A 23,332-nucleotide genomic window follows, 5' to 3' on the forward strand; every position below is an offset into this window, starting at 1 on the left:
CACTCTTCACACGCTACGATCGGTTCTGTCTGGTCACATGACAAAAAAAAGTGTACATATACCACATTGCTACTGCATTTTGACATCTTTTGTCTGATGTCTTATTATAAGCCCAATGTTGTGTCCTGTCAACGGGGCTAATGTAACCCCAAGTAACATCCGGGGCACACGCTTATCTGGAGCCTATACCAGCTGACCTTTGGCGAGAGAAGCGGGGTCCACCTTGGACTGGCCAGATTTGGACAAGCGACCGCTCTCATTCACACCAATAGATAGATTAGAGCAGTTCATCTCAAACTTTTAACCACCTAAAAGAAAATGTCATAAAAATCGCTCTCCAAGTTGCACCGAAATGACCAACATTAAAATACAATAGCGTAGTGGGCCTAAGTGGTCAACAAAAAACGGGCTAGGTTTTTTTTTTTATTCCTAAATAGCATATTCTATAATATTATAAGCCACTGTAACATTATGCACTATTTGAACATTACCACTGTGCTTAATTATAGAAAAACATAAAAACTGTACTAAAATAATGATTTGATTCAAATGTAATGCGCATAAAAGTTAAAAAAAACTGTATGTAAATAAAAGTTTAACAAAAAAAACAAAAAAAAACATTTTTTACGACTAACTGCAAAGATATTTTACAACAAAGTTAAATACAACTGAACGGTGATTAGTTTTTGCGAACCACCAGAGGGTCCAGAGGAAGAACCGAGCCGAGATTTGAATCCCGAACCTCCGAACTTTATGGCAGATGACCACGAACACACCGAACTGCCAGTGCAATTATCGTTTTTTGGGTTTTTTTTTTTTGGCCTCATATTTATTCTTGTCAACTCCAGTGTTGTGACTAGTTGTATTTGTGTGTGCGTGTGTGCGTGCATGTGTGTGTTTGTGTGTGTTTCCTGTCTCCTTTTGTGTTGTGACAGCTGAGCGGAAGCCAGCGCATGCACCAACAGCAGCTGCAGGCCGGACGAACTTCTTCCACGCTATCCTAATAAGATCTCATGTTACAGTTTCATACAAATACTTTGTCTATACGTCTCTTTTCATATGACTCTCATGTCGTCACAGTATATGAGATTATAGTGTATATGATTTATGGGCATCAGATAAAGAACAAAGATGACTCGATGTCTTTTTCAATATTCAATGGTGATTATTTTATTTTATGCATCACTTCCTGTCTTTATCATATTACAGTAATATGTCCATAAATATATGTAATATTTATTACTTTTTCCAACCATTGGACTTTTTGTTCAAATTTTTTCAAAAACTACTTTTTGGAGAATATACCAATGTTTATTTTAAAAACAGAACTTTTTCTGATGAATTAGGACTGTAATATCTACATCTTATGAGGCATTATAAATAATATTACTGTATACACATATCGTCATATTACTTATTTTTATTGCACATGGTTACTCATATGCACACAATTCCACGCCCACGAGGCTGACTCGGGATTGGATGAGCAACGTGAGAGCTCCCCTTGAATGGACGCACGCACACAACACACACCACGGACACACAACACGGACACACGCGAGGTTCGTCACTCGGTGTTTGACTCGTTTGGCGTCACGCGAAGCGAGGATTCCACCGGATTCCACCGCTGCAGAGCAAACATCTTCTCAGTCCTCCGCAGTCACGATGCGACTCGTTGCGTGACATCTGTTTTTTTTTTTTTTTTTAATTTCTCATTATTACTTTTTGTTTTAATTCAACACGAGATGTCCAAGAAGAAGAGCATGGATGTTTGCCTGCGCAGATTGAAGCAGGAGCTGGTACGTGCTGCCCTTTTTCCTTCTGTCGTCTCCCTCCTGTGTGCGTGTGGAAGTCATGCATTATTGCTAATCATTCATAATTATATAAATGTGTGGACGCCTGTTTAGTCAGGCTAGGAGATATGTAATATTGGAACTAATGTGTGGGTCATGACATTTGTGTGTGTGTGTGTATCAATAGCCACACTTGAGTCCTTGACACTGCTCCTAAAACATACATGAATACGAATACATTTATTATTATTATTATTAGTAGTAGTAGTAGTCTCCTGTTTATATTTTGCAATTACATTACATATTATATATTATTATTATATATTAAATATGATATTATATATATTATATTAAATATTATATTATGTCAAAAACTATATATATTTATTCATATATTTGTTTTATTTTATTTTTATTTTTTTTTAACAACTTTCCTTTTGTTGACTTTTGCTTTTTAAGTAAACATATATATATTTTTAATCGACTTTGATGGTTGATGACCAATTAACCAATTAAGACGTAGTACAGTAGTCCATTATTTTTTTTAATGGATATATGTTATGCAATATGAAATAAATGCAGCGTACAGTTTTTAAATAACATATTTATATCATATATAATAAATATAAATAAATATAATTATTGAAAGTAATTTACAATAATTTTAAATTCATTGTTGTTATTTTATTTATTTGTAGTTGTTAATGGTATTCATTTTTATTTATTTATTAGTCGGGCAGATGTTGATTTAGTCCATTATCTTTATATAACGTTACATAATATAAATGTGTTTCTATATAAAATAAATGTACATTATTCAATGAAATACAGTGTAGAATTATTAATAATAATAAGGATGATATATAATGATTTGAAAACACGTTTCAGTTTATTTTTAATGTAATTGATTTCATCTTTCCCCCGCCCCGTGTTTTTAGGTAGCTGTCGTCGTCGTTTTATGTTGGACGAAAAGATTATCGCTCTTCCCGCCGCCGGGAACAAACTTGAGCGCTGGCGTCACAACGGACAGTCGACAACATGCCGACTCATCGTTTTGCTCCTTCACTCACTCATTTGGCACACTTAAGTAGGGTTAGCGTGGCGGATTAGCGGTTGGCAGTAACGGCCGAGCGGTCCCGGGTTTGAACCCTGGCTTGCGTGGGTTTTCTTCCGGTTCTCTGGGTGGATCCCGCTTCTCTCACCAAAACGTCAGCTGGGGTAGGCTCACTTACTTGCAGGGTTCTTGCTCTGACAAAGAAGAAGCTTGCTCATTGGTCCGAGCACAAAGTGGATGTCCTGTGACAATGTGACACCCAGAAAGGACCACGAGGGTCGCGACCTAAAAGCAGACACCTTATGAAAGTGGGAACACTTTGCCGGGTGACGGGGGTAGTAAGGCGGCTTCGGTGTCCGTCTCTGTGGGGCTCCCGCTTTTGACCCTTGAACTTACAAGCTGCGCTGGTGCTGCCGACCCCTTCGAGTGTCAACTTGTGCAGTGGACGCTGGTGGCGAACAGTGAACTGCTAGTGTTGCCATTACAGTTCAGTGAAGCTCAACGCTGCGTGTGAAGGAAGGATAAGCCACATACAGTAAATAGTGTGACGTCATAGCGGTGTAACAAATAGTGAATATCCTGAGCAATTGGTGTACTAAATTTCACAAAATTCTTTCAATTGGAATTTCCCATTGAGGCATTACGATTTGTATGAATATAAGCTATTCCTCATAAATTGTCTTTGACAAATAAAATGACCAAAAAAAAAAAACACAACAACACAGGATTTACATTTTTGCTATAGAAACATGGAATAAAATTATGTAAAATAAAAAAATTCCCTAGACGGTTGAAAACTTCCAAAATAAATTCTTAAATCACATCTTAACATTTTTTGGTCTCTCCCAGATGGAATTAAAGTTTGTATAGCATTAAAGAAAATCTATTTAGAATTAGTATGCCACATTAAACAAAATAAAATAAATAAAAACATTAGAAATGATCCGCTTGGCATTAAAGTTTGCATAATGCATTCAAAAGCAGGTTAAATCTTAATACTATGTACCCATGAAGGAATATAAATCACATTTTAAATGTAAAATCAAGTTTCCCCTGAAAGCAGCCGCTCTTAAACTTTCTACACTTAAGTATCACCCCCGAAAAATTATGAACAACATTTAAATACAGTAGCGTAGTAAGCCCAAGTGTTCATCCAAAACAAGTTGTATTGCTAATAAGTATATTTCATGTCATTGTAAGCCACTGTAACTTTAGGCATAATTTCGACATTAACACGGCGGCTAAATATCGTAAAATAAAAAATGGTATATCATGAAACAATTAAAATACAATGCACATCACATGATTTTTGCAAGAAGTAGCGCCCCCTACATGATTTAAGTGGAACAACAACGATCAGAACATGCAGCGTAAGCGCTTCAAGGGTTAGCGTTGACGTCATGTCGCAGGCGACGAACGCAGTGTGAGTGAAGAATGCTTGAGCTGGTCGTCAAAATAAAACACGTCGTGACTCAGTCAGTCAGACAGATTGCCAGACCGTCACTGAGACGCGTTTGTGAGTCATGTGGTGTAAAAGTGTGCTTCACACCTGCGTTGGGGCGCACAAGTCGTCTGAGCCTTTGACGTGCTCACAGTGAAGGTGTTTTTTGGGGGTTTTTTTCCCCTTGTTTCTTTCATCTCGTGGTGGCAAAACATGACTTTGGAACGTCACCACTAGAGCTCGAATGCATGAAGGTGTGAAATGTGAGAGACGGATGAAACAGTAGCTTGTGTAGTTCACCCTAGAACAAGTTTTTCTTCGAGTAACACTTGGAATTTGCCAAAATGTCTGTTAAATGGCTGCTTTGCACCAAATGGTCCTTCCTGTACCCTTTCAGCTATCGGTTCTTAAGGGGCTGAATTTTCAAAAGAATCTCCAGGACAAGGTGGCTTTGGAGGAACCCAGAAAATGACCCTAAAATGTTTGTTTCAAATCAAGATGGCAGACTTCCTGTCTTTCCAGCTATATTTATTGAGACTTTTTTTGTGGGTCTATTCATGATAGACATGCTTACCAAATTTTAAGTAGCAAAGTGAAACTGGCTTTGGGGGCTGAAGCTTTAAAAGAATCTCTTGGACAAGTTCATCTTCGAAGGAGCCCTGAAAACGACCCAAAGATGTTGGCTTCAAACCAACATGGCCGACTTCCTGTGTGTTTTACAGCATGGCGTCTTGAGACTTTTTTGTGGGTCTACTCATGATAGACCTGCCTACCAAAAGTCATGCTGTTCAGTGTTTATCCAGCTCCGAAACATGGGCACACATGAGCTTATTTTCATGTTTATCTGAATGGACGTCACCGCGAAGCCTTCAACAAGCTTCACTTGTTGAAGACGACACCGTTGCTTGTTATTTGCTTTCCCGCTTTTATTAGCCTGGTGATGTTGACCTCGCTCCATATAGAGAGACCCTCTATGTGCTCCACAGAAGCCGCCGTTCCTGTGGCCTTGACACACACACACACACACACACACACACACACACACAGTACCATTCATTTTTAATGAGCCGGCTGGAGGGGCAGGAAGGGGTCCGATAACCTCCATTTTATAAAGCCCCCATCCCGACCCACCAAACAAACAACAAATCTCGCATGTTAGAGCCATAGAAGAGGTGCTCGTGTGTGTGTGTGTTTTTAATATACAAGTATTTGTCATGTAATTATAGAGTAGAAGAACTCAACTTATTTGACTGGCTCTCTCCATTCACGGTGGACACGTTTGGACATGTAAGCGGTGAAAGTGTGTGTGCACTGTTAACTTCTTAAAACAAGAGCAAAGTGACTGAGATGCCAACACATCAATCAACAATCAATTGCACACAAATGTATCAAGTCGTTTCACAACGAGCAGCGGTTTGGCAGATAGTCAACAATTCTCCCAAAATCAGGCTTCAAGCTGTTTATTTTCGCCACCAATTGAAGATTACGGTCAAACATAAAGCAAAGAAAATTACACGTATATTTCTTTGCTTTAGACAAAGCCATTTAGCTTTTTGCTAACAAACAATGCAAACCACCCTGGAGCGGCTAACAAATAGCATCGGTGCCGCTGTGTTGTATGGGAACTGATACTTAAACACAAACGAGTCATTAGTGAAATTCTTCTTCGTCTGAGTCTCTATGTCTGCCTTAAACTGATGGCCGAGGCATTAACATCAGAAGGAGCAGCACAATGTCCATTGAAGTAAAACCAAAACTGTTTAATTCTTTACAATCTATTTAATTATGTAATTACTGTATGTTTATGGGAAGTATTTTACTCATGAGAAAAAAAACGATTTCGAAAATGTAATTTTCGGGGGGGGGCTTGAATGGATGAATGGTATTTCCATTCATTTTAATGCAGAACGATGATTTGAGATCCGAGTGTTTTAAGTTACGAGTGTGGTCAAGCAACGAATTAACCTCGTATCGCAGGACACCACTGTAATCTGTCACAGAGTCAAACCATGGCCAATGTAATAATTAAAAAACAAACATTCTTAACTGTCATTCAAGTGCAAAAAGAAGTTCACTGAATTAAACTAGTGGAGTCTAGTAAAAAAAAAAAAAAAAAAGAAGCAAACTAAACATCACCTATTTGATGATGTTGTCCTGAGCAGCCCGGACACAGCAACAGAGCCACAACAATATGTACCTTTTTTTATTTATTTATTTTTGTATTGTCGGCATTTTAATTATTTAAAGGGAAATTTAAAAAAAAATTAAATTGCTTTTTATTTATTTTTTATTTTTTGCTGAACTTTATTTGGGATTAATCAGATGCTGACTCCCATTTAAAATGCATTTGAATGTGATTGGTTAATTCTGAACCCAGCCACATCCCCACTTATAAGAGGGAGGTTGTGTACACTCGTGCAACCAAAATATCTCAGTCATTTAATTTTAGTTCCCCTCTCAAAAAAAGAATTCTTTTTAATTGAGTTGAACAGCTTCTCGATCACATTAATGGTGGAAAAAACAAAAACAACAAAAACATTTGAACAGGGATGTGTAGACTTTTTATATACTCCAATATTGAATTATTATTACTACTATAATACAAATTACTCTCCGTGCATCATTGGGGCTCTGAAATCAGCAGTCACTATTTAAGGGATTCAAACAATCTAAACTTTATTGAAACACGGCCAAGACTACACACGAGCACGTTTCATCTCGTCTGAACATCACAGGAGCAGACTGATGATGCAAAAAGTGCACCAGGGCAGTAAATCGGTTCCCCACGGCTTCAGTTTCACCACCGCCTTTAAAATCGGACTGGACGGATGGGACTGGAACGAGCTTCTCAGGCTGTTAGCGCCTTTTAAAAGAGACGTCCAAAACGTGTGCTTCACTTTCAAGTCTTTTTAAAGCAAATAAATGCCAGGCGGCTAAAGGTTGAAGCTGACATATTTGGGCCACTAGCTTGAGTCGCGAGTCAGCTAACATGAGCAATAATGGGGCACTCATGTACTTTACTTTGTGATGGAATATAAATTATTAATGTCACCTTTGAAAAACACAAAAAAAGTCTGTGTTGACCTTCTAAAATATCTGCGATGATTCAATCTTTGATGAGCTGAACTTTGATGAGCTGAACACACGCCGCCAAAGGTTACAAGTTCACGGTGCATGATATTAACCGCACATTAGCACACCCATCCATCCATCCATTTTCTGAGCCGCTTCTCCTCACCAGGGTCGCGGGCGTGCTGGAGCCTATCCCAGCTGTCTTCGGGCAGGAGGCGGGGTCCACCCTGAACTGGTTGCCAGCCAATCGCAGGGCACATAGAAACAAACAACCATTCGCACTCACAGTCATGCCTACGGGCAATTTAGAGTCTCCAATGAATGCATGTTTTTGGGATGTGGGAGGAAACCGGAGTGCCCGGAGAAAACCCACGCAGGCACGGGGAGAACATGCAAACTCCACACAGGCGGGGCCGGGGATTGAACCGGGGTCCTCAGAACTGTGAGGCTGACGCTCTAACCAGTCGGCCCCCGTGCCGCCCACATTAGCACAATGATCAGAATATTAGATATAGAAAAAAAAAATAATAATAATGAAATTTTTAAGTTTTATTTCCCATATTTTGGAGATAAATGTGTGTCATTAGACAAAACAACTTTCAAACATAGTCATTGTGACTTGTCTATTTTTGTGATTATACTGTATTTAGCAATATGCATTTCATAATAGTCTTTTTTCATTTAATTGTCTGTAAATTAATATACATATATACAGTTCAATACATTTTTGATTATTTTGATCATTTTATTCATTCAGTTATTAAATGTACTGTATTTATTTTTACATTTGTAATTTATAGTATTTTTTTATGAAGAATTTTACATTATTAAATATTTACTATATTGTATCCATATTTTTGTGTAGGTGACAAGTAAATGAAATAATTACCTTTCAATTAAAAAATCCTCTTTTAAAAACACAAATTCTATAAAATAATACAATCTAGTTAAATGTGTTTTTATTTTTTTATTTGATGCTATTATTATTTAACATTTTTATAACATCTTGTGTTATTTTGTTTTTAATTTGATGAATTTCATACATTTTTTTTACTTTAAAAAAATACTAAGAATTTTCTATAAAATTTTACTAAACTTTTTAGAATGTTGATTGTTCAATAAATGTTATCATTTAATAGAGTTTAACAATTTTTACACTTTTTAATTGAATGACATTTCAATTCAGTGTTCATTTCTTTTAAAAAATAACACATTTTACATTTTGAAATGCACTTTTATTTTTCCACCTGATGCTTCAAGGATTACTACATTTTCAATAAATATTTTGACATTAGATTTTCATATATTTTTTAGTTTTAATTTTTTTTAAATGTATTACATTATTTTGTTGAAACCGTTTTTTTTTTTTTTTGCCATTAGGTATTTTCTCATAGCCACAATTTAATTTAGAAACATGAAGCCATCTCCTTTTGCATCACATTTGTGTTTTTTCCTGAGATTACAAACATTGTGCAACATGTCTTCCTCTCACGGGGCTTATAGGTTGTTTTACACATAGGGGTGGGTGGGGGGGCACCACAGTCATATATCACAGTCTGGTGTTGTTACGATCTTCCATATGTAACCATTTATAATTGAAGCCGTGGACTCTCATCGACATCTAAGCATATGGCCGAGGACCCCCGCAGTCCCACCCCACTGACTCTCACTGGCAGTCTCTCGTCTCATTGTGACCCCCCTTACGCAGTTTGGGGATGACTCTAGACTTGCAACTCTGATTGGTTGCCTCCATGCGAGACTGCTACATATATACATCCGTACACATGAGGGGCAGTTAGGTTGGTGCATTTGTGACATGACAGTGACGGTCTGACTTCATAGAAGGTAAGAGGATCACTTTGAATGATGTTTTATTGTTATTTTGTTTGTTTATTATTAGAATGATTGCAATTGCTGTTCATTATTATTGTGACAAATGATTCACCTTTTGGGGTCTCAGCATGCCCGAAAGTTCACCAATTTTGGCAAGCGTGCATATCTTGGGGGAAATGTATCTATTTTAGGGGTCTTGAACATGATCCCTCAAAAGTCACGCTGTTGCGTCCCCTGGAAAGTTTGAAAGAAATTAGCCCCAGGCACCAGTTTCCCCGATCAATATGAAATTGGGAGGAAATGTCTATTGTAACTGGTTGCATTAAAAAGTCTGAAAGACCCATGCCTAAAATTGAAAAAGGAAATCGGCCATTTTGGTTTGTTAGTGCTGCGAGTGGCTGGCGACCAGTTCAGGGTGTACCCCGCCTCTCGGCCGAAGATAGCGGGGATAGGCTCCAGCGCGCCCGCGACCCTTGTGAGGATAAGCGGTACAGAAAATGGATGGATAGATGGTTGGTTTGTTTGCGTTATTAAGTAGTCGGGTAAGCTAAGTTATTAAACTTCATGCATGCTTGTGTATAGCGTGCTACGTATGTACAGTATCCATGAAATGCGTGCAAATGTTCTTGGGTGACGACAAAACATGATGTCAGTGATTCACAAAGTGGGTCAGGGAGGGCAAATGATTCAGAACTTGGCCACCGGGGCTTTTCGTCTGTCTGTGTGCGTTCCAGAGAAGATGTTAGGTCACATGACTCAGCCTCGAGAACAGATGAGAAGCGAAAGCAAAGAGGAGGAGTAGGAGGAAGATGAGAAGAGTATGATTGCAGCAGCAGACAAAAAAAAAAAAAAGGCGTGAAAAACAAGCTTGACTGTCCTGATTACATTTTTTAGCAAGCACATTTTACGTAAGTTGGATGCTAGGAACTTTCTTCATGCACTTTATTTGGGATAACATGATGCCTCGATCTCATAACTATACTGGATCGTACAAATAGCAATACCACCACCAGCAGCAGCAGTAGCAACAACAACAACAACAACAATAATAATAATAATAATACAATTGGTATGCAGTAAAATCTCATATATTATATATACATATTTTTTAAATATATGTATTTATTTATATTGCACGTACGAAGACCCAAGTATATACAAATATCTTTCAATTTTTGTTTTCAATTAAAACATTTTTGGGGGATAAAATGTAATAGAACGAAATAATGGTAAATAAATAAATACACATTTTAAAAAATGAAATGCTATAAATGCAATAATAAGTAATTAAACATAAAATATTGATTTTAACAAACATTTAATTCTTGTTCTATTCATGAAAACATTACTATTTTGAATAAAAATAAAATGTAACATTACTTTTTAAATCATGTTAATTCATCAAAGAAATATTTTTGTTCATAATTCTACATTAAATTTTAAATCCTTTGTAATTATTAAATAAAAGTATTTTAAAAAATCTAAATCTTGAAACTTTATATACTGTTAAATTATTACATACATGTTTTTATTATTCTTAAATACAACATTACTTTTAAAATCATGTTAAATCAATAAATAATACTCAATTTTAAATATTTTTTTAGATATTTAATTGTATATATATTTTCCTGTGTAATGTACTGTGCAACAGTATAGTCTATAGTACATGTAATGGCCCTGAATTAGTGCAATGTGATGCTCGTGCGCCAGCTTGAGTATATTTATTTATGGAGTGAGAGATTTGTGGGTGCAGCATAGAGTACATGAGTGCAAAGATGGTAGCATACAGTATTGTACCGGTTTTGGTAAGTAAAGACTGAATGAGAGTGAAGGGGAAAGCTGGTCTGTTTTGCAGCTGTCATGTTTTGAATGCGAGCCATATGGGTCAACGTGTACGTCCATCCAAAACAGCCTGTAGACCCGCTGTCATGTTTCATTCTGTCAATTCATGCTGTTGTAATTGGATTAAAAAAAGGAACAGCTGGTCGGTCCAGATTTGGACACCGTGAAGCTGAAGCGGACATGTTCTGATTGTCATCACTCTCGTCACTCTCCAGGTGTCCATGAAGGAAGCAGGAGATGGCCTCCATGCTCAGATGAATTCCATGATGGGAGCCCTCCAGGAACTCAAGCTCCTTCAGGTCCAGACCGCTCTAGACAACCTCAACCTGACAGCTCCAGGACGGACACATCTGCAGGACGCGACAGCTTCTGACACAACGTTCATGAGTTTTTCGGAAGCAGATCCCAGGTTGTGCTTGTCCAACGACCCCAGCCCAAGTCCAGAGCCATCTACGGAGTTCTCACAAAGCAGATACAGCGAAGGGACCCTCTCTTCATCTAGTTCCAGTCTGGAGATGGATAGAAGCGAGGAAGGAGACCTGGAGGCCATACCGCGGAGATGGTCAGGCTATGCGGCACCGCAGGTTGATTTCTGCGGACCCACAGTAGGGAACCCTCCGCCCGAGCCCTACATGCAGCCTCCCAAGCGTAACCAACCGGTGGATCTGCCGGGCATCCTCTACAGCCTCTCCAGAGAAGGTCCATCCCTGGACAACGACTATTCCCAGGACAGCACGGACGATGCCGGCGACTGGACTTCGTCGCTCATGAACCGCTGCCGCAATCGCCAACCCTTAGTCCTGGGCGACAACGTCTTCGCCGACCTTGTAGGCAACTGGCTGAACTTGCCCGAGGTGGAACTGGAAGAAACAGGGGAGGAGGAGGAGGAGAAAAGGGAGGCGAGGGCAGCGGATGGGGGCGGCGACAGACCAGACACACCGGCTCACCCACTGCGCCTCAGCCGATCGCAGGAGATCTGCAGGAAGTTCTCACTCACGACCAACATCTTCAAGAAGTTCCTCCGAGGAGTCCGGCCAGACCGGGACAGACTGCTCAAAGAGAGGCCCGGCTGGATGGCACCGGAGATCTCCGAGGGCGTCCTGGTCAGGAGGCCCAAAAAAGCGGCTCCAAAAAGCTCAAAAGGCAGCTTCTACCTGCCTTTCTGGGCCAACGGACAGCAGAGTAAAGGGCGGCCAGAAATGCATCCGAGTAGCCAAAACCACTTCCAGCAGTTCCACGAGAAGCCGTTTGCGGGGGTATACTTGGACCGGAGACCACCGGAGGGTAGACTGCGGAAGGTGCAGCCCTTGTTTGACTACAACACAGCTGTGTGGGTCTGATGCCGCGCCAACAGACACCACATTGGACCGGCAGCAGGTGCGAGCTGAATGAACGTGTTATCCAAAACATGAACGTCACACTCACGGTCCTGGTGATCAGGTTTTGTCTGACAATCAGAAAACCTTCAACCTCTTTTGGCAGTGTCTTTTGTACAATCGACATGTTGTCATTTATTTCTGGCTGTCTGACTGGCTCTATCTGAGAAGACGGTACTTTAACGGTTTTTACCAGACACGACACTCTTGGGTCGAATAGGTTTGTGTTTCATATATTGTATGTTGTCACTATACGCACACTTGAACATTCTTTCAGTTTCCAAGATGCATTGGCAACTCTAATTAAAACGATTTTTTTTTTAAACAATTTCAAACCCTCCCGGATGTTTTAAGAACACGTTAGCCTGTTTTTAAGGGCAAGTCCTGTCTCGTGCAAGTGAGCAACAGTATATTCAGCCGCATACACTGCTGGGCCAATGGCACATTTGTCTAAAGTTACCAGAGGGTTGGGTAAAGGATAATAAAATTATTTTGAGACACCTGATCAAACACTAGTACCACTCCACCGCCACTGCGTCTACAACTTAACCAAGCAATCAAGTATGTGCCACTTACCAGAAGTTCACCCCAATCTGTGCATCCGACGCAACTCAGGGCTGTTTAACGTTTGACTTTGACATGTCACTTCTGTGGTGAATGTGGGTATTTCTGCATGAGAGGGCCTCTGCATGATACTGTTTCAGACAGTGTAGTCCGGCCTTGGCTTGAAAGTGGCTGTGGATATTTGCCCATCATAGCTAGCCATATGATGGGCAGACACATTTTCAGAAAAAGACTGATAACAGAAGATCTACTCGGTTGTTTAATATCACCCCCGATTGGTGCGTCGGTACTTCAGAGACCAAATATTTGTATACATCCTTTTAAACAGTCCGTTTTACCCACGATGTCTCCTTTAAACATTCTGTCTGATTCAGAGGCAGGAAGCAACAGACTGCCTCTGTGGTAACCAACAAAGGTTCTAATAGCAGTTGGTTCACCAAGTCAATGGGAAAGAGCAAAAACTGTTCAGAAAAGTAGAATTCTGAAGGTGATTAGATGAAGGCCATGTGTCACATCCGTCAAAGTTACAGAATAAAGTACATGCATGGTTCCGGTTTTGACAAGCCATCCACTCATTTTCTACGGCGCTAATGAGAGTCAATGGTAACTTGAGCCTAACCTAGCTGACTTTGGCTCAAGAGGTGAGGCGCTAGTGGCCAGCCAATTGCAGAGCACATACAGTAAAGACAAACAACCACTTGCACTCACATACACCTATGGACAATTCTTCAATGGACCCGAAAGTGTATGTTTTTGCAATGTGAGACGAAGCTGGAGTACGTTTTCCATCTTGTAAAATGCAGCATCATTATCATTTCAATGGAGAAAATTGATTTGTTGTACGAGTAAAGTAAGTTTTGAGCTTGGTCACGGAACAAATTCAACACGTGAAATAAACTCAAGCGGGGCTGGACTGATTAATCGGTTGATATTCGTCCTTTTCAAATCAGATGGATTTACACATTAACACATTACAACACAAGACAAAGATAATGACAGTTAAACATAAAAAAAATTGGCCAAAATTGGCAAAAGTAAAATCGGCCGATTTTTCTCTCTGTTTTAAAGTTAAACAAATGCTAAAGAACAGTTGCTAAAGTATTGTAAAACTGTTTAATCTTCTGCCTATAATTCATATCTTTATTGTTGTAAGCATTAAGGGACCCAAAAAAATTATATATTCTTTAAATTAATTGGCGGAATTTTGCCAAATATAGGAATCGGCATCAGCCGCAAAATTCGGTCGGGCCGTACTCGTTTTTTTTGTTGTTTTTTTTACTCATTTGAACTACGTGGGATGTGAAAACCTTAAAATGCCTGGGAATGCTAATATGAACTTTGTGACATAAGGCCGGGAACGCAACCAGGATGATGAGTGCTCCATCCATTTTTGGACCGTTGCATCATTGCATCATCTTGGCCCCAGCAGGACGTGAAAGCAATCAAGTGCATGACTAGTTCACTTCAGTTAAATTTCTCGTGGTGTTTTCTTTTTGCCAGCTGTCATGTCACATATTCTTAATGAGTCTGCTGTGTGGCACATACTGAGTCAACTGTCAGTCCACATGGGTTGCTGGCAGAGTGGAAGGGGGTGAGCATGGCACGGCCCACCACTGACTGCCATCTGCTAACAGGACAAGACTGGACATATATATATATATATATATATATATATATATATATATATATATATATATATAAAGTATGAAATGTCTTGATCTTACACATATTACACTTGGACCACTGGTAGAATGCAAGGACAATCTTATAAATGTCATTTATTGTAAGGTTTTTTGTTTTTTTTTCCTAATTGACCAATAGCCAAGGGGCCAGCAAGGATTAGACTTTAGCTCTTTTGCAGCCTCTTGGCCAGTTGATCCATATGTTGCAGTCTCAGGATGCAGGTCACACACAAATTTTGCAATACGACCTCACTCACACTATGCAGATGTCATTTTATTGGTTTGTTTGCTCCCAAATTGGGAATTCTCACCATTGTTGTGGATGTTTTTGTTTTGTTTTGTTTTTTAAATGAAGTGATCAAAGTGTGTCGTGCTTTGTAGACTTGTCACTTGACTCTTTGTATACAATAAATTTGCTTTAAGAAACAGAGAGCAGTTTTGCGCATCACTCGTTTTTTGTTTTCGTGTGGTAACTGCATTATAAATAAATTAGTAGGAAAATGTACTTTTGGAAAAAAAATACGTCATTTTTTATCTGATGTCATGTAAAAATATAAAATAAAATCAAGCAAAATAAAGATATGAACTAAATAGAAAATGAAACAAAAAAACTAATCAACGACTAGAATGTTCTGTATTAAATCCAATCAAATAAAAACACATTAAAATCCACTGCTACATATGAATGTGGATGTGATAAAATGTAAATCAAATTAAATAAAACCATAAAATACATTACAAATAATCTACTGTATATGAGTATGTATGTGATAAAATATAATATAAATGAGATAGAATTATAAAATAAATTATGTATCATTTTCTATAATTTTCTGAATTAAATTAAGAAATTGAAATTTAGAAAAATAGATATTAAAATACAAAACAATTATTGTAATTTGCTGCATCCAATAAAAAAAATCATATAAACAAATTACGATAATGTTCTCTAAACAATACCATTTTTAGCAAATGTTTATTGTAAAAAATATAAAATACATTACAAAGGAGGTACTATTATTTTATGGAAATAAATAATAAAATGAAACAAAGTAAAAACTAAAATACAAATAAACTCATCAAATGTTATGCATTGAATACAAATAAACTGATAGAATCAAATTAAATTATGAATCAAATACTAGTAACAAATGAATAAATGGGAATAATACAATAGAAATTAAACAAAACAAATTTTCCTAAAATAAAAACTAAACAACAATAATAGGACAATAATCTATCTGAGGAAAATCAGACATTTAAATCATGACATTTTTTTTTCAAGAAATATGATTAAATATATATATATAAAGTTCTTAAAATGCACCATACTGAGAATATTGTTTAATACATTTGATGACATGATGCTCGTTGTAAACGGATGTCCTTCGGTTGTTAGATTGTACCCAATGTGGCAAAAAAGTTTCCACGTGTTGTAGCCGCGATAAAAGTAATCGCATGTAACTTTGGATGGATTTTGCTTGAGAAAGCCGGCGTGGAATTCTCTCTCGGTCAAAGTGCTGCTGCATGACTAAAAAGTGGATGGAACTGCCTCGATGGTAGCTCTCGAAATTGATTTGTAAATATGGAGCGGCAGTCCGACAGCGTCTTCAATAAATAAAACGTTGAGAACATGTGACACGCTTCTGACCGCATCGACTTTTGTGTGCCTCTGAGGAAAAAGGAAAAAAAAAAAAAAAAAAAATGAGTTTGGTCTTGAATTTCTCTGGGCTCCACGCTGATGATATCATAGATGCTTGTCAAATGGAATAGATGCAAACAAAGCTTCGCTTGTTGCAGTTGTGGAGATGAAGCAGAGTTGATGTTACCAACAGACTTTCCACAAGCCACCATTTTCAGTCCAAAATAATCCTGACAATCCATCCGGATGTTTTAATCCATAGCATACTATGCACTCTTGATCTTGATATTCTTAGCAGCAAAGAGTTTACCGCGCACTATAGCGACCATTCCAATGTCATACTCCCAAAACTGGCATTTCATCTACTTGTGCGTCTGGTTGTCATGCACACTTTCATCAGTGACACAAGCATAGCATTACTATTTACAGTACATGCAGATTTTGGCCTTTTTTTTTTTTTTAAGTCAAAATGAATCCTGACAATCTATACTGCTAGCAGCATAGAATGAATTGTATATTATGGAGTTTCTTCTTCTAGCAATTCCATTTGTATGGAAATTTCGGCATGATTGTATTTTTTGTTTTGTTTTGAAATCATAACCAGCCTTAAAGTAGAGCCCGTGTGCCTGTGTGGGAGAGAACGCGCTCAACAGCTGCAACAGTAGAGCCGTCGTCTCAGCTAATTCAATTTGTGTGTCTGGACAACCCACCCCCCCACCAACCCCCGACTTTTGTCAGCTGTCGCTCTCACACGGGCCGAGACTAAAGTCACATTTTAGATGTATATGAAGAGTACTACTTGCACAGTGCTCCATCATAAAGTAAAGATGTTTAGTGCTTAGCTCAGTTCCTGTAGCTACTGATTACTCGCTCATAAAGTCACCACTGTAATGCAAAACACATTTTTAGCTTGTTTTCTACAATTGCACCATTTCTATCTTGCTTTCACTGTATCTTGATTTTGTTACACTTGTTATTCTGTAGTGACACCCAGAAGGATTCAATTCCCATTATAAATGACATTTACTTGCAAAATACACAAACGTTCGATAAGATTGATGCATAATGGCTGAGTTGTTTTAATTTAGATATTGTGATGCCATCCATTGCCTGTACACACTGTATTTGGCTTTTCCTCATCACGGTCGTTCGTGGATGAGATGCGGCCTATCCAACCTGATTTCGGGTAAAAGGCGGGTTGACGAGTTCTGTGGCAGGGTATATACAGTGGAACCTCGATAAAACGAACCCCGATATCACGGATATCGGATAGAACGGACCGTCGGGACGGAACAGTGTGTCCAAAAATTGTTTCCGTTTGTCACTTAAACCGCCGTTGACAAAGTCTGTCAGTTCCAGAATTGTACGGCGTTGTTTACTGGCGCTGAGGCGCAATGCAGGCAGAGAATGTCACGACCGAAAAGGCTAAAAAGAGTCCACAACGCACAATGAACATGAAATGACAAAAAAAAAAAAAAAAAAGTATAAATGAAGGAGAAGGCTAGCAGAGCTGTCGTAACAGGCTGCACATGCAAAGGCGCCTCTCCATCATCTCAGAGACAAAAAGAAATGAGTAAATGTCTTCGCCGTCCATCAATACAGAAGTTAACAAGGAAAATGTAAACTATAAACACATGATATTACTCGGTTGGGTGATTGCGGGTGCAACGATGCGTGCCTACGTACGACGCAATGCGGCCCCGCGTGCTTCCGTTTCCTCCCCCCGGCCACGGCGCTCATCTTTCAGTGATCCTTCAGCTGTGCGCCCACACCAGCTCCGCCTTGAGCCCGGCCGGCGCTGGAATGCGCTCACGTTTCACTTTTTCTAATCGGTCAGCATGAAGAAGACGGAGAAGAAGAAGTGGAGAATCGTCGTCACTCAGCATTGCTTTTTCTCCCACAGGAAACATGAGAGCTCTTCAATGGCGGCATGCTGAACCGTTGCACATAAACACCCCCAACGGCCCCCACCCCCAACCCCCCGACCCCACCACCACTCCTGAGCGAGAGGATTTGCGTGTAGACTCAATAATCAGGATTGTGCGGCCCTGTTTACACAGAGGAAAATCTAGGCGATGAGTAGCTATGAAAATCTGCCATAGATTAATCAGTTCCAGTCCCCCCCCCCAAAATAGAAAAATGTTGTAGTGTGTTTTTTTTAATGCGAAAACGTACACAATATAATATTCTATTCTCTGAAATTGTACGCTATCATTAACAAGAAATGAAACCAATTCAACTGTTTCTGTCACACTTTGCATCAATTGAATGGCAATTGTGCTGCTGCCCGCTTCGGCCACCTGGGGGCAGTATAAGACAGACGTACAGATGTACTGTACATGGATGTCGATACAGTATAGACCGCTCAGCTCCTCGCGGAGGATAAAAAATATATGACTGTGAGTGCGGTTATATTGAATGTCAAAATGTGTTGCTGCACCGTTTGTGTTCAAATATCATTTGCTTGAAGGGTTATAAATTATAAATTATGTGTTACGATTTGCATTAAGCTAGCAGAGAAGTTATCCTAGTTTTATGTTTAGTATCTATCTATCTATCTATCTATCTATCTATCTATCTATCTATCTATCTATCCATCCACACACACACACACACACACACTTGTGTAAAACCACATGGCAAAGCCAGATTGGAGCGTGAGAGAAAAGAGTTAAAACTGGGGCGAATTATTGGGGGATTTAACATCTGGCCGGTCCGGTCTCACACTCTTGTTCCGCTGACGTTTGCAGAGACGGACTTGGTACACGCACACATTGGAATATGCCGCATGAAACATTATTAATGCCACTGCATTGTGCTATACAGGCAAAATGCATTTCTAATGCTCACTGCTGCAGTGTTTGAAGTAGACCAAAAGCGTTGGGAGGCAGAAGAAGCAGCAGCGTGTGCAGATGTTGCCTGTGAACAGTCCCCCGCTGCGTTAAATAGGTCACCATGTTGGTGATGTACTGTGTGTGTGTGTGTGTGTGCGCGTGTGTTTATACTTGCTAGACAATATACAAAGCTTACGATATATCTAAGATCGTTCACAATTGTAAGCATTTGCCAATGAGTAGTTGAAGAAAAATTATAATTAAAATCCCCTTGCTATTTCTGTTTTGTCATACTCTCTCATGACATATCAGCAGTGTTCATGAACTACTTCATATTGTGTGTGAACGTGAACTGAACTTAGTTCATTTCTGCCTGATGAACGGAATTGAGAACGCACTCATTCTGGCGTCAAAGCACAGTTTTTCAACCAAAGTTCATTTTCATTCAAGAGTGTCAGGTTTTGTTAGGGACTTACAGCAAAAACCCTGCGAGGAATGCAAAGTTATCAAATGACCTTTCACCATCGTTCGATCGCGATTGTAGGGTGAACGCTGCAGCTGGCAGCTAGTGTGGACTGAATGGGTGGCAACAATGGGGAAATGAAATGCCAGTATTTTGAGGGTAATAGCCCGTCAGCAACATACTGGACGAAACAAAAAAAGAACTAGTTCATTTTTGGAATGGTGAACTTGCTTCAAAATGTTTAATCATGAACTATGACCTAAACAAGTTCATTTTTGGAATGGTGAACTTTCTTCAAAATGTTTAATCATGAACTATGACCTAAACTAGTTCATTTTTGGAATGGTGAATTTACGTCAAAATTTGTAATCATGAACTATGACCTAAACTTTTTGGAATGGTGAACTGTTTTGGACTCGTTGGTAGTAGAAAATGAACTTTCCCAACACTGCAGTTCAGTTCAGTGAACATCTAATCAACGTTGTGACAGGTGGCGGGGACCACCTTGGGCCCTGGCAGAACCCAAAAATGGCTAAAAAGAAAAGAAAAGGGAAAACTTTCAATCAGTATGTGCGCACAATAAAAACTAATAGCAATTCTTCTCGGATGCTGAATTTCCGCTCCCTTTTAAATCACAAAAAGTGGGAACACTTACATTTTGTGAAAGAAAGTTCAAAGTTGAATGGATGTGTGGATCACATTTGTCGGTTAAATTACGACAGAAAATATACCTGGGGGAAAAGGGACTGGTCGTTGCTTTTTCATGGGTTTACCATTCATTTGCAGTGGGAGAATTTTGGGAATTTTGAAGGAATGTTTCACCAAGGTTAGACAAAAGCATCCCGTCCGTCGGCACACCTCATGCGAATGCAAGGAATGCTGTAACAAAGCTTACTTCCTGGTGGACACAAATTGTCGTGTTGATGTTTGGATGAATCCACTAACTGTCACATTTATGTTTGATATAACATATCAAATGATACATGAAATGATACAATATATGCACTCACTGGCCATAACATTAGGTACACCCCTCCGTGGGCAACGGCCGCATCAATTGTCATGAAGCCCCTCCAAACCCTCTTAAGGCAAACAGTGAATTACGTGGTATTATCTCGGTAGGGTGTTGCTCTTATGAAATAGTCACACACACACGCAGATAAACGCACACAAATGCTGGTCGCCATAGGGTGCCAATGTCCTCGCCCTGGTTTTCATTAAATCATAAAGAGTGATCCAAAACGGGGGGATGCTCGCCGTGATTAATCCAGATTTTACACAAAGCTTTGCTTCTGACTCACACACATTCACAAAGATTCACACAAACACGCACGTTATTTAACGCCTCCTCCAGTTACTCACCACAAGTCATCCTTGACTCCATGCGTCATCTTTTATGTCGCACATTTATGAAGATTTAAAAAAAGAGTTATCAAGTCAAGTTTATTGATATAGCAATTTAGCACAAAATAGTTCCAATGGGCAGTAAAACAGGCCAAAATCTAGATTTCGGGAGCTGGGGCAGGGCGAGAGACTAGTTGCATACGAGGTATGGTTTTACCAATGGGAGAGTCTAGAAATAAGTCTTCAGTCGAGATTGAAACATTTGTACAGGGTCGCTGTTCTCTAATTTCCGCGGGTAAGGAATTCCAGAGTGTTGGAGACCAAATTGAGAATGCGCTATAGATTAAAACATGCTGACTTCATTTCATCTCTCTGACAGTCCAAAAGACCAGCATGTTGTACTAAGTAACAAAACCTGAAAATCACATCTCAGGTGGACTTGTAGCCATCATAGGAGAAGATTCTGGACGAAATGCAGCGTAATCATAATAACTGACAATGAATGAATGAAGGACATTTCTGTGAAATACGTGACTTGCAGCCTACACTCACTCGTTTTAGTTTCACTGATGTCCGCGAGTCTGCTTCTTCTTCACGTCTTTCCTCCTCAGCTCAGCATATCGTCACCCTCCAGAATTTCTAATCATACAGTATGTGAGTTGAGAGAATTAAAAAGTATTTCCAAGTACTTTCATGCTCATTAAGATGGACTAAATGAGGACGGCTTGGCTGGGAAACTGCGAGTGATCCCTTTTTGAAAAATGCAATTCAGACACTCACATCATCTTCTGCAATGTTTGTATTATTTTGTTGGAAAGTGTATTGTCGTCAAGTTTCGGTGACCCACTTTGCTTTCTTCAAGCGTCTCTCTCCAGCTGGAAGAGCGCCACTTTTTAGGAAGCAGCGGTGGGACGAGAGCGCAGAGACATCCTTGCTCTTCATTTGAGTCTGGGGAAGAGGAGGAGATGGAGGAGTGTGATGGGATGAGATGAGACACTCAGCACTTCCCCTGAGGACGAACAGAAGCGCAGCCATGTGTGTGTGCGAGCATGTGCCCGCGTGTGTGTGCGTGCGTCACAGCTACAGTAATTGAGGACCTGGAGATAAAGCGTGGCTGTGTAGCTGTGTTTTAAAAAAATAAATAATATTTTGGCAAAAATAAATTCGTTGGGATTAAAAGTGGTGACAGAGATTTGCTGAGTCCATTTAAGGACAAGGGTTCGGCACGCTTTGCTTCTGCTCATTTATTCCTCTGCTTTCCGAGCTACTCAACCGAGTTCATTTTGCTTTGACTTGCGAGCGCAAACTTGAGATACGATCGCTGTATGGTGGCAGTGAACTCGACTCAACTCGGTTCAGATCACAACAAGCGGCAGTTTGGCAAGTAGTGAGCAATTCTTCACAAAAGCGGCGTCGAGCTGTTTATTGCCACTCCAAGTTGAACTTTACTGTCAGGCTAAACATAAAACAAAAGAGAATTAAACATTGCGCATTTCAAACAACCACAGTGTAGCCTTAAGGCCACTATCTTAATGTTCATGCTAACAAATAATGGGGAACTCCATCGACGCACAAACACTCGTGATAAATAGCGTTTACGTTGCGGTGGATATTTGAATGCAAACAATGCTGCAACAAATGTAAACGTACAATGTAACACCACTCACGGTCATATATTCTTTATCCTCTGCAAAGAACGACTAATATCAGTCATGTACAGAGGAGCTGAGACCTCCATATATCTGTCTATCTGTCTTATAGTGCCATGACCAAGGTGGGCACACCGAAAGGAGCAGCCAACGGCCGTTCAAATGATGGAGTGTGACAAAAACAGTTGAATTATTTTAAATTCTATTTAATGATGTCCTTACTGTATGTTTTAATAACGTACAATATGAGTGCTATTTTCTCTTTAAAATAACACATCACAATGTTTTTTTTTTTTTTTACTGGAACAGATTAATCGCATATCCATTCATTTCAAGGGAAAAAGTGTTCGTACTGTACACTTTGCCCCGACTAAATGTTTACTTTGGATGTGAGAGGCTGCTAAGGACAGTGGTTAGGGCCAATGAAGCATACAAATGAGAAAAAGCCAAAGTCGACGTAGAATCCAGCGAAAGTAGATGGAGGTCTCTTTACTCTGTGATTAAGTCCTCTTCTAAAAAACATATTCCAAAATGAAACGTGCATTTCGAAGCTCAAATCACATGCAGCTGCTTGCGGCTTGGAAATTAAAGGTCGTTACGGTTTGAGCCACAAACCACCCCGAACAAAAAGGTCACCGCGCAGCCATGCTGGTGACCCACCCATGTGTGTTTGTAAAAGACCGACTTGGGAAGTCAGTCCTGTCAACAATGTACTTGAATAAAGAGATTTATTTTGGGAA

General features: G+C 39.5%; 1 protein-coding gene across 2 annotated transcripts; it reads left to right on the plus strand.

The window, feature by feature from the left end:
- Positions 1 to 1,720: 1,720 nt before the first annotated feature.
- Positions 1,721 to 21,851, plus strand: inka2 (inka box actin regulator 2). Of its 2 annotated transcripts, XM_061688074.1 has the most exons (3): positions 1,721 to 1,799; positions 11,254 to 12,415; positions 21,806 to 21,851. In XM_061688074.1, exons 1-2 carry the CDS (start codon positions 1,746 to 1,748, stop codon positions 12,376 to 12,378), a joined length of 1,179 nt encoding a protein of 392 aa, XP_061544058.1. In that variant the 5' UTR covers positions 1,721 to 1,745; the 3' UTR covers positions 12,379 to 12,415; positions 21,806 to 21,851. The 2 variants fall into 2 exon arrangements, with proteins under 2 accessions (XP_061544058.1, XP_061544057.1); XM_061688073.1 differs by lacking the exon at positions 21,806 to 21,851 and having other exon boundaries at positions 11,254 to 14,678.
- The last annotated feature ends 1,481 nt before the right edge of the window (positions 21,852 to 23,332 follow it).

The sequence above is a fragment of the Phycodurus eques genome, chromosome 10 (assembly GCF_024500275.1).
Source record: "Phycodurus eques isolate BA_2022a chromosome 10, UOR_Pequ_1.1, whole genome shotgun sequence".
Taxonomy (NCBI): domain Eukaryota; kingdom Metazoa; phylum Chordata; class Actinopteri; order Syngnathiformes; family Syngnathidae; genus Phycodurus; species Phycodurus eques.